General features: G+C 32.3%; 1 protein-coding gene across 2 annotated transcripts; it reads left to right on the top strand.

Annotated features, from left to right (window-relative positions):
- Positions 1-7,776: 7,776 nt before the first annotated feature.
- On the top strand, positions 7,777-11,231 carry LOC114383031 (U-box domain-containing protein 6-like). Of its 2 annotated transcripts, XM_028342611.1 has the most exons (3): positions 7,777-8,503; positions 9,258-10,231; positions 10,991-11,231. In XM_028342611.1, exons 1-2 carry the CDS (start codon positions 7,926-7,928, stop codon positions 10,180-10,182), a joined length of 1,503 nt encoding a protein of 500 aa, XP_028198412.1. In that variant the 5' UTR covers positions 7,777-7,925; the 3' UTR covers positions 10,183-10,231; positions 10,991-11,231. The 2 variants fall into 2 exon arrangements, with proteins under 2 accessions (XP_028198412.1, XP_028198411.1); XM_028342610.1 differs by lacking the exon at positions 10,991-11,231 and having other exon boundaries at positions 9,258-10,498.
- Positions 11,232-13,019: the final 1,788 nt, after the last annotated feature.

Here is a 13,019-nt window from a genome sequence, read left to right as displayed (position 1 = left end):
TTTTTTACCTCGTGCACGAAGAGAATAAAGTAAATTACTAATAGTATTATCAAGGCTATTTATAAACCGATCCAATCTAATGGATTGAAAAATTGATCAAAAACTAAACGGATCAAAAAATTGGAAAAATCAAATTTTGTTATTAGATCAGATCAGATTTGATTTTAAAAAGTAATTCAAACCAAACTCATATATATATATATATATATATATATATATATATATATATATATATATATATATATATATATATATATATATATATATATATATATACATATATATATATATATATATATACTCGATCATTTCTGTTTTTATTTTTTATATATTTTTAAAATTATCATATTATTTATATTTATTTATGAAAAATATATTTAATTAAAAAAATTACTACTTATTAGGGTTAAGATTCGTAAATATTATATTATTAGTTATATAATTACATATTTGATATTTTAATTTTTTTTTATATTTATTATATATCTTATCTTTTATTTAGTATTTTCTAAAAAAATTAAAATTAGGATTAAAATTAAAAATGAATTCAATTCACACTGTGGATCAAATTAAATTAAAAGTTTAAATTAAATCGTTTAGATGATATAATTAACCAAATCAAAATGATTGAATTGAATAATTTTTTTTTTCAAAATCAATCAAATTCAATTCGCGAATACACTGACTATTATTTTAAAAACTACCATTGATGATAAATTTATTTGTGTGATAAATTTATTTGTGTGTCAGTGCAAACTAAATCAATTAATTTTACTCATTAAACCTATCAGAAGTAAAAATAAATAAAAAAATCATCAAACCTATTATATCCAATTTCCAATGTCTGTATTTTTTTTTTAAGGGAGACAACAATTTTTGTAAGATAAGTGAAGCAAATTAAACTTAAAACTTAATATTGACACGTAAAACTTGATATTGACACGTATTGGCGACTGGCATTTTCTTTTTATTATTTTTTATTGTGAAATTATCAACACTAATTTGTACATCCAATTAACAATCAAAATTTTGAAACTAACATGATAAACTTCTATAATTGCTTTTAATTGTCTTTTCTAATCATTTCATACTTTGTTCTACAATTTTAACATTCAACAATCTTAACACTCTGGTTTATTAGGGAAAAGAGATTACAACTATCAATGTTAAAAAATAAGTTTTTTACATTGATTATTAAGTATTTTTAACATCAATTATTAACCGATGAAAACTATCGACGTTAAAGTATTAATGTTAACATTAGTTGTTTAAAAATTAATGTTGTTTTTTCATTGGATTTTAAGAAAATCGATGTTATTTGTTGGTGAGAAGAAAATAACATTGATTTTTTAAAAAAATTGATGTTATTGTTTAGTGACAATATCAATTTTTCTTAAAACAGATATTTTATGGTTTATTTTTAAATATCCTATTTGTGCTTTTAATTATCAATCTTTGATTAATTCATATCACAATTTATCATTGAAAGTTATAAAAAAAAAACTAGAGCTGTCAAAATGGATCAGCCCGGCCCACGTGGGCTGGCCCACAATGAGTTGAGCTAAAAGTGGGCAAGCCCAGCTCGGCCCACTTTTGTGTGGGCTAACAGAATGTCAGCCCGGCCTGGCCCACCACATGTTGGTGGGTTAAGCGGATTGACCCACTTTTCTGTCTTTTTTTTGTAAAAAAAAAATTATTCCAAACAACTTAAAATAAAATTCAATATAAAAACCAAATTAAATCAAATCCAAACATTCAATATTAAAGTGATTGAAGTCTTCAAAATAAACATTCATCATTAATATAATTGAAATTTAAATGTCATCAAAAATAAACTTCTAAACTATTGAAATTAAACATTAGAGTTACGGACTGTGAAATCTAGAACAACTTCCTCTTCTTTCTCAGCATCACCATTAATTTTATCTACAAAGACAAAAAAAAATAAACAATATCATTAATAAGTCAAATAAATAAAACAGCACACCAATAACAAACTAAAAATTATGGAAAAAGAAATGTAAATTACCAATATCTTCAAAACCATTTATCCAATTTTGGGTTAAAATTAGTGCTTGAACATTGGAAGGAAGAAGACTAGCGCGATACAATTTTAGCACACGAGCACCAATGCTAAATGTCGATTCACTAGCAACAGTTGTTATAAGAATGCTTAACACCTTACATGTCAATCTACAAAGATTTGAATAACGTTCTTGGCGGTCCTTCCAATAACTCAAAATATCCAACTTAGGAAAAAACTTTGGCTCAAGCGATGTCTTAGCCAAATAAAGATCTAATTCAGACTTGTCATTGACATTAACATTTTGGCTCACATAATTTATATATTCCTATGACAATATAAGAGAAAAATTAAATAAAATAAATTGAATCATAAAACAATTAAATAATTAAACAAAAGAAAAGACTAACATTATATGGATCATCCATCTCTTGATTTTCTTCTATACTGAAATCTTCTTGAACAGTAGGTTGTTGAGAACTTGATGCAGTAGATGAACTTGACTTTACACTCACATATTCATCAAAGAGCTTGTACATCTTCTCTTTTATGTTATTAATCTTTTCATCACAAGTAGAAGCATCAAGCTTTGAATAGTAAAACCGAAGTGCTTCAAGCTTCATCCGTGGGTCAAGAATCATAGCAATTGAAAGAATGACATTATGGTCACTCCAATACTTGCCAAACTTTTCCATCATCAACACTGCCATATTTTGCAATACTGGATCATCACACTTAAGTGTTTCTCGCAACAACCATTCAATTTTCCATACTTGCATGAAGTATTCATTGGAAGTTGGATAAGATGTACCTAAAAAAATTTCAAATAAGATAATTAAACTATAAATATAAATCTGAAACTATTTATTATAATTATGAAGTTTGAAAAAATATAACTGAAATCAAATTAGTCATCTTATAAAATGGCTTAAAAAATTCACCCACTTTTTCAGCTCTTTTCCATTCCTCATTAGATGGACAACATTTGTATTTTCTATCACGAATAATGAAACTTGCAAAAGCACAACGATACCTAAGAGCACTCTCAAGCATGATATAAGTAGAATTCCACCGAGTAGGCACATCCAACCTCAAGCCCACTTTAGTATCAATACCTCTTACTTGAGCAATACATTTGATAAATACTATTTTTCTTGACTCAGAGCTCTCACATATTTAATGTTGTCTCTAATTTTTTGTAAAGCAACTTCAGCCACTTTTAATCCATCTTGAACTATAAGATTCAAAACATGGGCACAACACCTCACATGCAAAAATTCACCATCACACAACAAGCTATTTTGCAATCTTAATTGCTCACCCAAAAGTTCTTGCATACGATCATTAGCACTAGCATTGTCTAAAGTAATGGAAAATATTTTCCTATCAATTTCCCATTCAGTCAAGACTTCAAACACTTTGTTTGCCAAATCTTTACTGGTGTGAGGAGGCTCTAATTTACAAAAAGCAAGAATCTTACTATTCAATTTCCAATTATTATCAACAAAATGTGTTGTTAAACAGATATACCCCTCTTGAATACAAACAGTCCAACAATCAGATGTCAAACAAATTCTATTATGACATTTATGAATTGCATATTATAATTTTTCTTTCATCTCACCATGAAGTTTCAGCGAACCAGACACCAATGTGTTCCTACTCACATGCTTAACATCAGAATTTATATATGAAAGTAATTCCCTAACCCATTTATATTCAACAAAGTTAAATGGCAAACCACCATGTCGAACAATACACATTGTTAGAAGCTCAAGAACACACTTTTGGTCAACTTCCCTAGATCTTAACTTTCCAACATGATCAATTATCATTCCACCCACATCATGAAATTTAACCTTCTGTTTACATAAGAGCTTAACATGACGCAATAAATGTGAAGTACCTACTTTACTCCCACCAATTACATATTGTTGCCCACATGCATTACATTCTGCCTTTTCTTTACCATCTACCACACCAATTTTAGTAAAATATTTTCAATCTATAGAAGTGCAAACCTTAACTTTTTTACTCTCTTTTTCATCATTGTCACTTTTGTTCTCCTTTGCATTTGGTTTAGGTTCAACCCTGGCTTCTTCCTCATCTTCCGTAAACTCAATATCATCAACAGAGTCAACTCGATTTATAGTTTCAGAAGCCATTTCCATCAATCTAATGCAACTGTAGTTAACAAAGAAAAGGAAAGAAATTAAACTCAGATTCAACTCGGTTCACAGTTAGAAGCCATTCAACTCAAATTCAATACATCAAGAATAATTAACATTTAACAAAGAAAAGGAAAGAAATTAAAAGCATGAAAATAGGAGAGAAATTACCGTTTTGGAGGTCGACCACAATGACGACACAAACGACTGAAACAAGGTGGAAGAGGATGGTCGGGGCAATCGACGGTGGCTCATGTGGTGGAGGTGCCGCCAGATCAATTTTTGCAATTCGCACTATCAGGGATTTAGGTTTCGTAACTTTTGTTGGCTTGTTGTCGTTTAGGTTTTCTACTTTTCTCTGTTCTGTTTGTGCGTAGCGGACCATTAACAAATTAACAATTGCTCATTCAATTGGGCTTTGTTATTGTTTAGGCTTGCTCTATTACTGAATGTGAATTGCCAATTGGGTTACTAGCTACAAAATAAAAATTTAATTTCTTAACAATTATAAATTTATAATAATAATAATAAAATAATATATTATTTAAATTTGGTGGGTTGATGGGCTGACCCACCAACCCATGGGTTGAGCTCACCTAACCCACGGGTTGAGTGGGCCAGGCTAAAAAGTTGTCGATACCGATTTTTTTTAAAAAAATTGAGCCCGGCCCACCTCTAGCCCACAGTGGGCCGAGATGGCCCACAGGCTGGAACCCATTTTGACGGATATAAAAAAAACACATATAATTAGTCAAGCACCAAAAGTTATAAACAAAGTATATCAATATATCATGCACCAAGAGTAATTATAAATATTTATAAACAAAATATACCATAAATGTATTCAACATGTTTCAATATTTCTCACAAAAAATTACAAATTGATAATATTAGAGTAGTAATGTACTTTAATTACAAAGTCAAAATAAAACAAGGTTAGAAGTTGTATCTGGGCTCATATAACTCTCTAAGTTCTAGTAATCATCTAATGATTTCTAGTGAGCTTATATAACTCTCTAAGTTCTGTCTATCTAGGAAGTAGCGTTGAGCTCACCAAATCTTGGTTATATGGGACAGAGTGTATGTTGCCACTAGAGTTAGTAGATGCCAAGTAGACTCTAGTTCATTCTTTCATCTTATAGCAAATGACCTATTAATTTCACCGTAAGACTACGTTTAACAAGCAAAATAATATAAGAAAATAAAAGTGTTATATCATGTCATGTAAAGCCTATTTGAGAATAATGTTGAAATTTCTAACTTGATCCATAACATGAACAATGTTGAACAGTTCCTCTATATTTTTTTGTTAATTTTCATCATTGTGTTAGTTATTACCTTTCAGTTCTAGTGATGTTCATCCATCGTTTCTAAATTCTATTACAACATAACATGACATTAAGTACATTTTGTCAAACTATCTAAATCCACTAAACAATCAATGCATAAAGTGACTATGCGTCATGCTTGTCTAGGAACCAAAACCATGTAAACAACCAAAACACTAATTAATAAATCTGCAAAACAAGCAGAATAGACAATGATTTCATTGAAAATTGCTAAGTGCTCTTATTATGGAGGAATCATAATCACGCAACATTTCCTCTCATATTTCCTCTGATATTTTACTAAAACCAGAAATAGAACTGTGCCACCAAAGCCTATTTTCTAGTAGTGTGTACATGAAGCTACTACCATATGTATAACTCACAAGGTTGTGATAGATTTCGTTCCTATTTTTGGAGCCTAAGACTATGGCAGAATTCTTACATTAGTACAAAGTTCCATTAATAAGCATTTTCATGACCATACACAGAAACATAAAAACAATCAAACACAAAAACAACCAAAAATCGATGGCACTCCTTGAGAGTCGCGAGGAGGAGGAGATGAGAGGTGCAGTGCATGTGAGTCGCGAGAAATGAAACGATACAAAAATGAGTTTAAGTGTTGGAACCTTTCTTTTATAAAAAACCAACAACATGGTTTCTCTAAAAAAACCGATATTATCTAAGCAAAGACAACATCGATTTTTTAAAAATCGATGTTAATAAGAGGGAGATATCAACATCGGTTTTTTTTTTCAAAACCGATCTTGTTTAAGCACATGTAGCATGAGTTTTTTAAAAATTGATGTTGTCAGTACTTATACAACATCGGTTTTTAAAAAACCGATGTTGATATCCCCTTCTTAACATCGATTTTTGAAAAAATCGATATTAATGATGACATCTTATTTACAAGAATGTCACCGTGTATTTTTTAACATTGATTTTTGTTATAACCGATGTTAACTTGACGATGCAAAAATCAATTTTCGAGTAATGCTAATTCAGAATTCAGCATGAGAGGTATGTAAAATTTTACCAAAAAAGATTTCTATCAAGAATTAAATTTCAATAATATTTAAATAATTCAATTTTAACTTCAACATATTAACTTCTTATATACAATCACTTGATTATTTAACAATCACTTCAAAGTTACTATCATTAGCCCAAAGTAAGTTTTTTTTTAGATGATGTGATGGAGGGTGGTGATGTAACACATTCATTTAGGATATACACGTATGGTTGGTGAAGAGGAAAATATAGTGGTTGTAAAATAAAATGGATAGATATTTGACACTTATGTGATAGTATAAAAAATAAAATTAATTCATTATTAAACATTAATTATAATTGAACAAAAATAAAAATTGAAAGGTGAAACAAAGAAAAAAAAATAAAACACAAAACTAAATTAAAACATTTATTTAATGAAAAAGTCGATAAAAACTATTTGTTGAATAAAAATAAATCAATCAGATTAAAAGCTAAATCAATCTCAAAATAGAAAAAAGTATATAATTTTGCTAAATTTTAATTTTCATGTCAACTTAAAATTTTCTACATCATCTATTTATTAGAATTCATTCAAAATATAACTTTTAAAAGTAATTATAATAAAATTGAATAATATGATACCATATATCACAATTTATAATTAAATGCAAATCTAAATATATTTTTATAATTAATATTAAAATAGGAAAATTGTCTAATGAATTCAATTTTTTTTTATTGAAATTCAAATATCATACCACATCAACGTGTATATTCTTACACTTATCAGTCCAACTTTAATTTTAAAATAATTATTATAAAAATTAAATATTCAACCATAATAATCATAGGACTATTATAAAATTAATCCTTAATCTTAGATTTAGTCAAACGTTAAAACTTTGATCGATCCTTGACACTAGTGTATTATAGGAAAATTGAATTATACTCATTAATTACATCACGATCTATAATAATTACACAAAAATGTAAAAAAAAAAAAATCTTTTACAATTTACATTATAAATACATTCTAATATTTTATTTTTCCGTACAGTTAATTTTTTTGGTACACTTTTTTTCCTAAATTAAGAAAAGACAAGACTAATTAAATTAATTTAATCTTAATAATCCAATGTTACAAAAATTAGTGTTAGTGTGCGCGAGAAGCATGCTGATTCCTCAGAGTCACACCGTCTCACATACTTGGTCGCACCTATAAATACCGAAAAGAAGGCAAAAACGTGGACTCAACGGTCCCTTCTCTCTCTTCTTCTTCGCAGTTCCCACTATCCAACAAAAACAAAACAAAAAAAGAAAAACACAACACAACACATTCTCTTTCTCTCTAGTTTTTATTTTTTCTCTCTCTATAGTTTACTCTCTCTATGCAATGTAGGTCGCCGGAGGATGGCAAACTACCACCGCAACAACGTAGAAAACGTCGTCCTCGGCCACCACCACCGTTCCAAGTCCGCCTCCGTCGCCGGCCACACCTTCCGCCTATGTACCGCCGCCTCCTTCCGCCGCCTCATCTTTGACGCCGTCAGCTGCGGCGCCAGCTCTCGCTACGCCGCGAGATCCAACACCTCCTCCGACGGCGAGAAACAGCAAAAGCAAAAACCTAAGACGTCGTCGAGGAAGCCGAACAATGCGAAGTCGGAGAAGCTCTCGGATCTGCTGAGCATTGCGGAGGCTGAAGCCGACGTGGAAACGAAGAAGAAGGAAGAAAAGCTGGAAGAACTGAAGCTCCTCGTGAAGGAGCTTCAGCAGCACGAAGAAGTAGATGATTCAACGAAGAAAAAAAGAGAAGCTGCGGCGAAAGTGAGGTTGTTGGCGAAAGAGGATTTGGAAGTAAGAGGAACGCTCGCTATGCTAGGAGCCATTCCTCCTCTCGTCGCAATGCTCGATGAAACCGAACTAAACGACGTCGATTCGCTCATCGCGTCGCTCTACGCGCTGCTTAACCTCGGCATCGGAAACGACGCGTCGGTTTCTTTTCCTTCACTTCTCTTTTTTTTTTTGTTTCGTTTTTTCTGTTAACGTTTTTTATTTTATTTTTGGGATGAATTATTATGTGGTGTCAATTTCTATTAACATTCTTTTTTTTTGGTTAGCTTATTCATTAATGATTGATACGTCGCTTCGCCTTTGATCGGCTGATTTTTTTTTTGGCTTTTTTTTCTTATTTTTTTTAATGTCGTTTTCGCTCGTAAATCCGTTGATTGCTCTCTGGCCATTTAATTGTTAAAACGACGGGTTCATTTTGGTAGTTTTTGATTTTTCTGTTTTACATTTCCAGTTTGCATGTATCAAATATTTTTTTATTATATTAATATACAAAATATAGATGTTCTCCGGTTAATTTTCAGTACTACAAATGATGTTGCCTTTTATTGTTTCTTGAATTTGTTGAATATCCTTGACTGTATCTCTCCGTGATTTTTTTTCTTGATTTTTTAAAATTTTTTTTATTCGGATAAAAGGTTTTTTGGTTAATTTTCAGCATTACAAATGATGTTGTCTTTCGTTGTTTGTTGTAACTCTCTGATTAACAATAAAAATTTGATAATTTTTTGTCATGTTTTTTTTAATGTTTTGGGTGTATTTTCCCATGTATAATTAAATGTTTTCTGGCTGTTTTTCAGTACTACACATGATGATGTTGCCTTTCTCTCTGATTAACAATAAAAGTTTGATTTATTTTTTAATCTTTTTTGGGTTTTTTTTTTTTTTACACAGGAACAAAGCGGCTATTGTGAAAATTGGGTCTGTTGAGAAGATGCTCAAGTTTATTGAATCTCCAGATGATCTAGATTCTTCGGTTTCTGAAGCAATTGTTGCAAATTTCCTTGGATTGAGTGCTTTGGATTCGAACAAGCCCATGATTGGGTCTTCGGCTTCAATTTCATTCTTAGTTAGAACCCTTCAGAGTTTAGATGATAAGAGCAGTTCCCAAGCCAAGCAAGATGCTCTCCGAGCATTGTACAATCTTTCAATCTTCCCAGGCAATGTTTCATTCATTTTGGAAACCGATTTGGTAGTGTTTCTGGTGAACTCAATAGGGGACATGGAGGTTACTGAAAGATCCCTTGCAACTCTCAGCAATATAGTGTCCACCCGAGAGGGTAGAAAGGCGATCAGCACGGTGCCGGATTCTATCCCAATTTTGGTGGATGTGTTGAATTGGACTGATTCGCCGGAATGCCAGGAGAAGGCATCATACATTTTGATGGTTATGGCACACAAGTCCTATGGTGACAAGCAGGCCATGATTGAGGCAGGGGTTGCATCATCCCTGCTTGAGTTGTCCCTTTTGGGTTCCACATTGGCTCAGAAAAGGGCCTCAAGAATATTGGAGATTTTGAGGGTGGACAAAGGGAAGCAAGTTTCTGGGAGCTATGGCTTGGGTGCAGCTGTCTCTGCCCCTATTTGCGGCTCTTCGTCGGCGAGGCCAGACGGAGGAGGAGGAGGAAGAGAGTGTTTTGAGGAGGACGAAGAGATGATGAGTGAGGAGAAGAAAGCAGTGAAGCAATTAGTCCAGCAGAGTTTGCAGAACAACATGAGGAAAATTGTAAAGAGGGCCAACTTGCCTCACGATATCGCGCCATCAGATCATTTTATGTCACTCACTTCAAGTTCTACTTCAAAGAGCCTGCCATTTTGAAAAATTGAAGCTATGAAGAGAGTCAAGGTTGAAGAGAATAAACCATGAAGTTAGTGTTCAAATCATAGTTTTGTTGAATATTGAGCTTTTAGGGTTGTAGTTATTTGCTAGATCTGCCAAAGTAGCCAGCCATTGCTTGTCAAAATCTTGATAGATAATTATAAAATTATAGTTTAAGTTTCTTTTAAGGTTGCATCCCTTTTGGTTTCTTTGGTTTGTTTGATTTTGTTCTTTAGAGCAGATTTTGCTCACTGTTTCTAAACTGAAAACGAGACCTTCTTAACTATAGAAATGGACAATTGTAACGGTTCTGTGAGTTGCGTGAACATTGTGTTGTAGTGCCTCTCAGTAAGGGGTATGATCTGCAAAATTGGCAAAACATAGGGTTGCTTCAGTCAAGCCATCGTTACAAGTGTCCCTACTTTCAAGGAGTCATTTTCAAACCATAGTACACTTTTGTCTCCCTATTGGCCCTACTACATGTTCTATATAAATTAATCTAATTGGATAAGCGGGCAACAGTGTCCATCATTTTCATATTTTATATAAACAACAGGGACTGTTCACTGCAGTTCTCTATTTGAGAATCATTATCCTGTAGGTTTGTCAAATTCCATGTGTTTGGGTATTTCAGGAATCTTTGGATTATGAGTCGAATACAGTTTGTTATCTGTTATGCATTTGCAGTATTATTCTTAGCTGTTAACCTCTTAATTGTTTTTGAATTAAAGAATTCATTAATTTTCCGCCCATGTGTTTTTTAATGCCCACATGATCTAGTTTAATGAATTGTTTCTCTTTCAACCAGCCGCGGATCCAAATGGCATGGAAGAAGGATTACAATTTTAGATCTGGTTGGGATGAAGAGCTGAGCTGTATGTTGCAAATAAGTATCAACGGCCATTTTGTTCCCATTATTTGAAATGTTACATGATGTCCCTTGTGTTGTGGGGTACAGTCAATTTGTAATGTTATCTTCTGGTGGCTTTAATTTTGTTGACTTTTAGTGTAAATATTTTAATGTCAATGTAGTTTTGGTCTTTAATTAATTGTTTCGTGCTTCCATCATGTGCCAATTGAGGGTAGAATTTTCATTTATATTCTCCATTTTGCTTGGTACCAATGTTCCCTAATTTACTTCTTGTGGAGGACATGGTCCGAAACGTTGATCAGTTATTGGTTTGAGCTACACTTTTTCCTTCTTAGGACGGCAAGGAAATTGAGAATTTGGAGCACAGACAATGATGTGTCGACTAATTCGCACTAAATGATGGTACGTGTTTGCATAACTTAATTGTACTTACCATATTGAACTTGGTTTTCATTTCAATAGATCATGAGTACAAATCCCACATTTAAGATTTCAACCCAAATGATTTTCAATTATAATAACAAAATGCGAGGTCAAGTTTCGAGAAACTTCATGCATTTGCTTGAAATAAAAATGATGACACGAGCTCTAGCTTCACTCAAAAGTCCACAAAAAGACAAAGGTAATTTTCATTGTCAAACTGAACAATATACCTTCGTTGACAATATGATGCTCACTGATATAAGCATATGCACTTAAGCACAGTATATCGCCAATTTGTCTCATGGGTAAGTGTATTGTGTAAACGTGACATGCTTAAGATCCAAACAACATGGTCCTGACCACCATTGATTCCCTATGCTACAACCTTAGCCTACAGCATCATAAGTCTTGAAAATGATTATGAATTGAGGTGCTAGAAAGTTAAAACAGGAGGAGGGTTGGTGATGACTTGTTAATTTATTTTTTTAGGCTTTGGTCGTACGAGGTTGTCTCAATATGTGTGAGACTAGTTAGTCTAGTTTTCACTTGGGATACCAACTACCGTCGAAGTTCTTTCTTATTTGTTGAACTCCTTAATCCTTACATCATATAGGATCTATAAGAATTGAATTTAAAGTCATTTACCACTTCAGTTATTCCTTGTGGGCTATGACTCATGATAACTAATTTTGTACCGAGCATCATAAAAAATTGAATGTCAAACAGTGGTGGTTGATGCAATATGAATTAGATAAATGAGGAATTAATGGTTGGAAGAACAAATCCACTTCTATAATTGATCATTCATGGCCAGTAGCAGGTAGATGGCTTTGCCTGGCTATTTTACTACTAAGTCAGTTCAGCCAGCCAATGCTTCAGCATTTTGTTGGGCTACTTATAATCTATAGATCTTTTATTTGGAGCACAAAGAAACCTGCCTAGTGGGGCAGGCAACACTAGTGGCCTCAATTTTTCTGGTTAATTTTGAGTAGTTATTATGGCAGTGGCGTTTGTGGCATGCCAAAAGCATTGGGAACCCGTAGAATCATGTTTGAGTATGCCAATGTGGTTAAAAAGTTGTGTCATCAGCGCGTGTGATAATTTTTGAAGAAAAATTGATTTTGCATGTAGATAATGATTTTATTACCTAAAAGCAAAAGTAATGCTTGTTACTTTATGAGATTATGTAAAATCTAATTGTATGTAAATTGATTATCGTCAGCTTAATTGTATTATCACTTTAAAAATATTAACACACCCATATCTACTAACTTTATTCTTTTCTAAAAACAAAATCTAAACATGAATAGCCCAACTCATTTTTCACAAAATAAAATTTAGAAAGACAAATTGAAGCCAAATTAAAATTACACACTGCGACCCTTTCATTATTATTGAGTTATTGTCAATCCATTATTAGGAACTAGGGGCTTCCAACAACTGCTCTAGCCAAATTAAAATTAGACGCATATGCAGCCTGCACTAGCCTGGTTTAACATATTAAGTTCTCTATTTGCTTTCAAGGGCTGCCCCAATTAATGCT

Source organism: Glycine soja, chromosome 14 (genome assembly GCF_004193775.1).
Source record: "Glycine soja cultivar W05 chromosome 14, ASM419377v2, whole genome shotgun sequence".
Classification (NCBI taxonomy): Eukaryota; Viridiplantae; Streptophyta; class Magnoliopsida; order Fabales; family Fabaceae; genus Glycine; species Glycine soja.
The sequence above is the reverse complement of the archived record's forward strand: the minus strand, read 5'-3'. Positions and strand labels throughout refer to the sequence as shown.

Bases quoted from the DNA above. Each gene is read 5' to 3' on its own strand.
- LOC114383031 (XM_028342611.1), top strand. From the start codon at position 7,926: ATGGCAAACTACCACCGCAACAACGTAGAAAACGTCGTCCTCGGCCAC. The intron at 8,504-9,257 runs GTCGGTTTCTTT...TTTTTTACACAG, and splicing joins CTCGGCATCGGAAACGACGC to GAACAAAGCGGCTATTGTGA.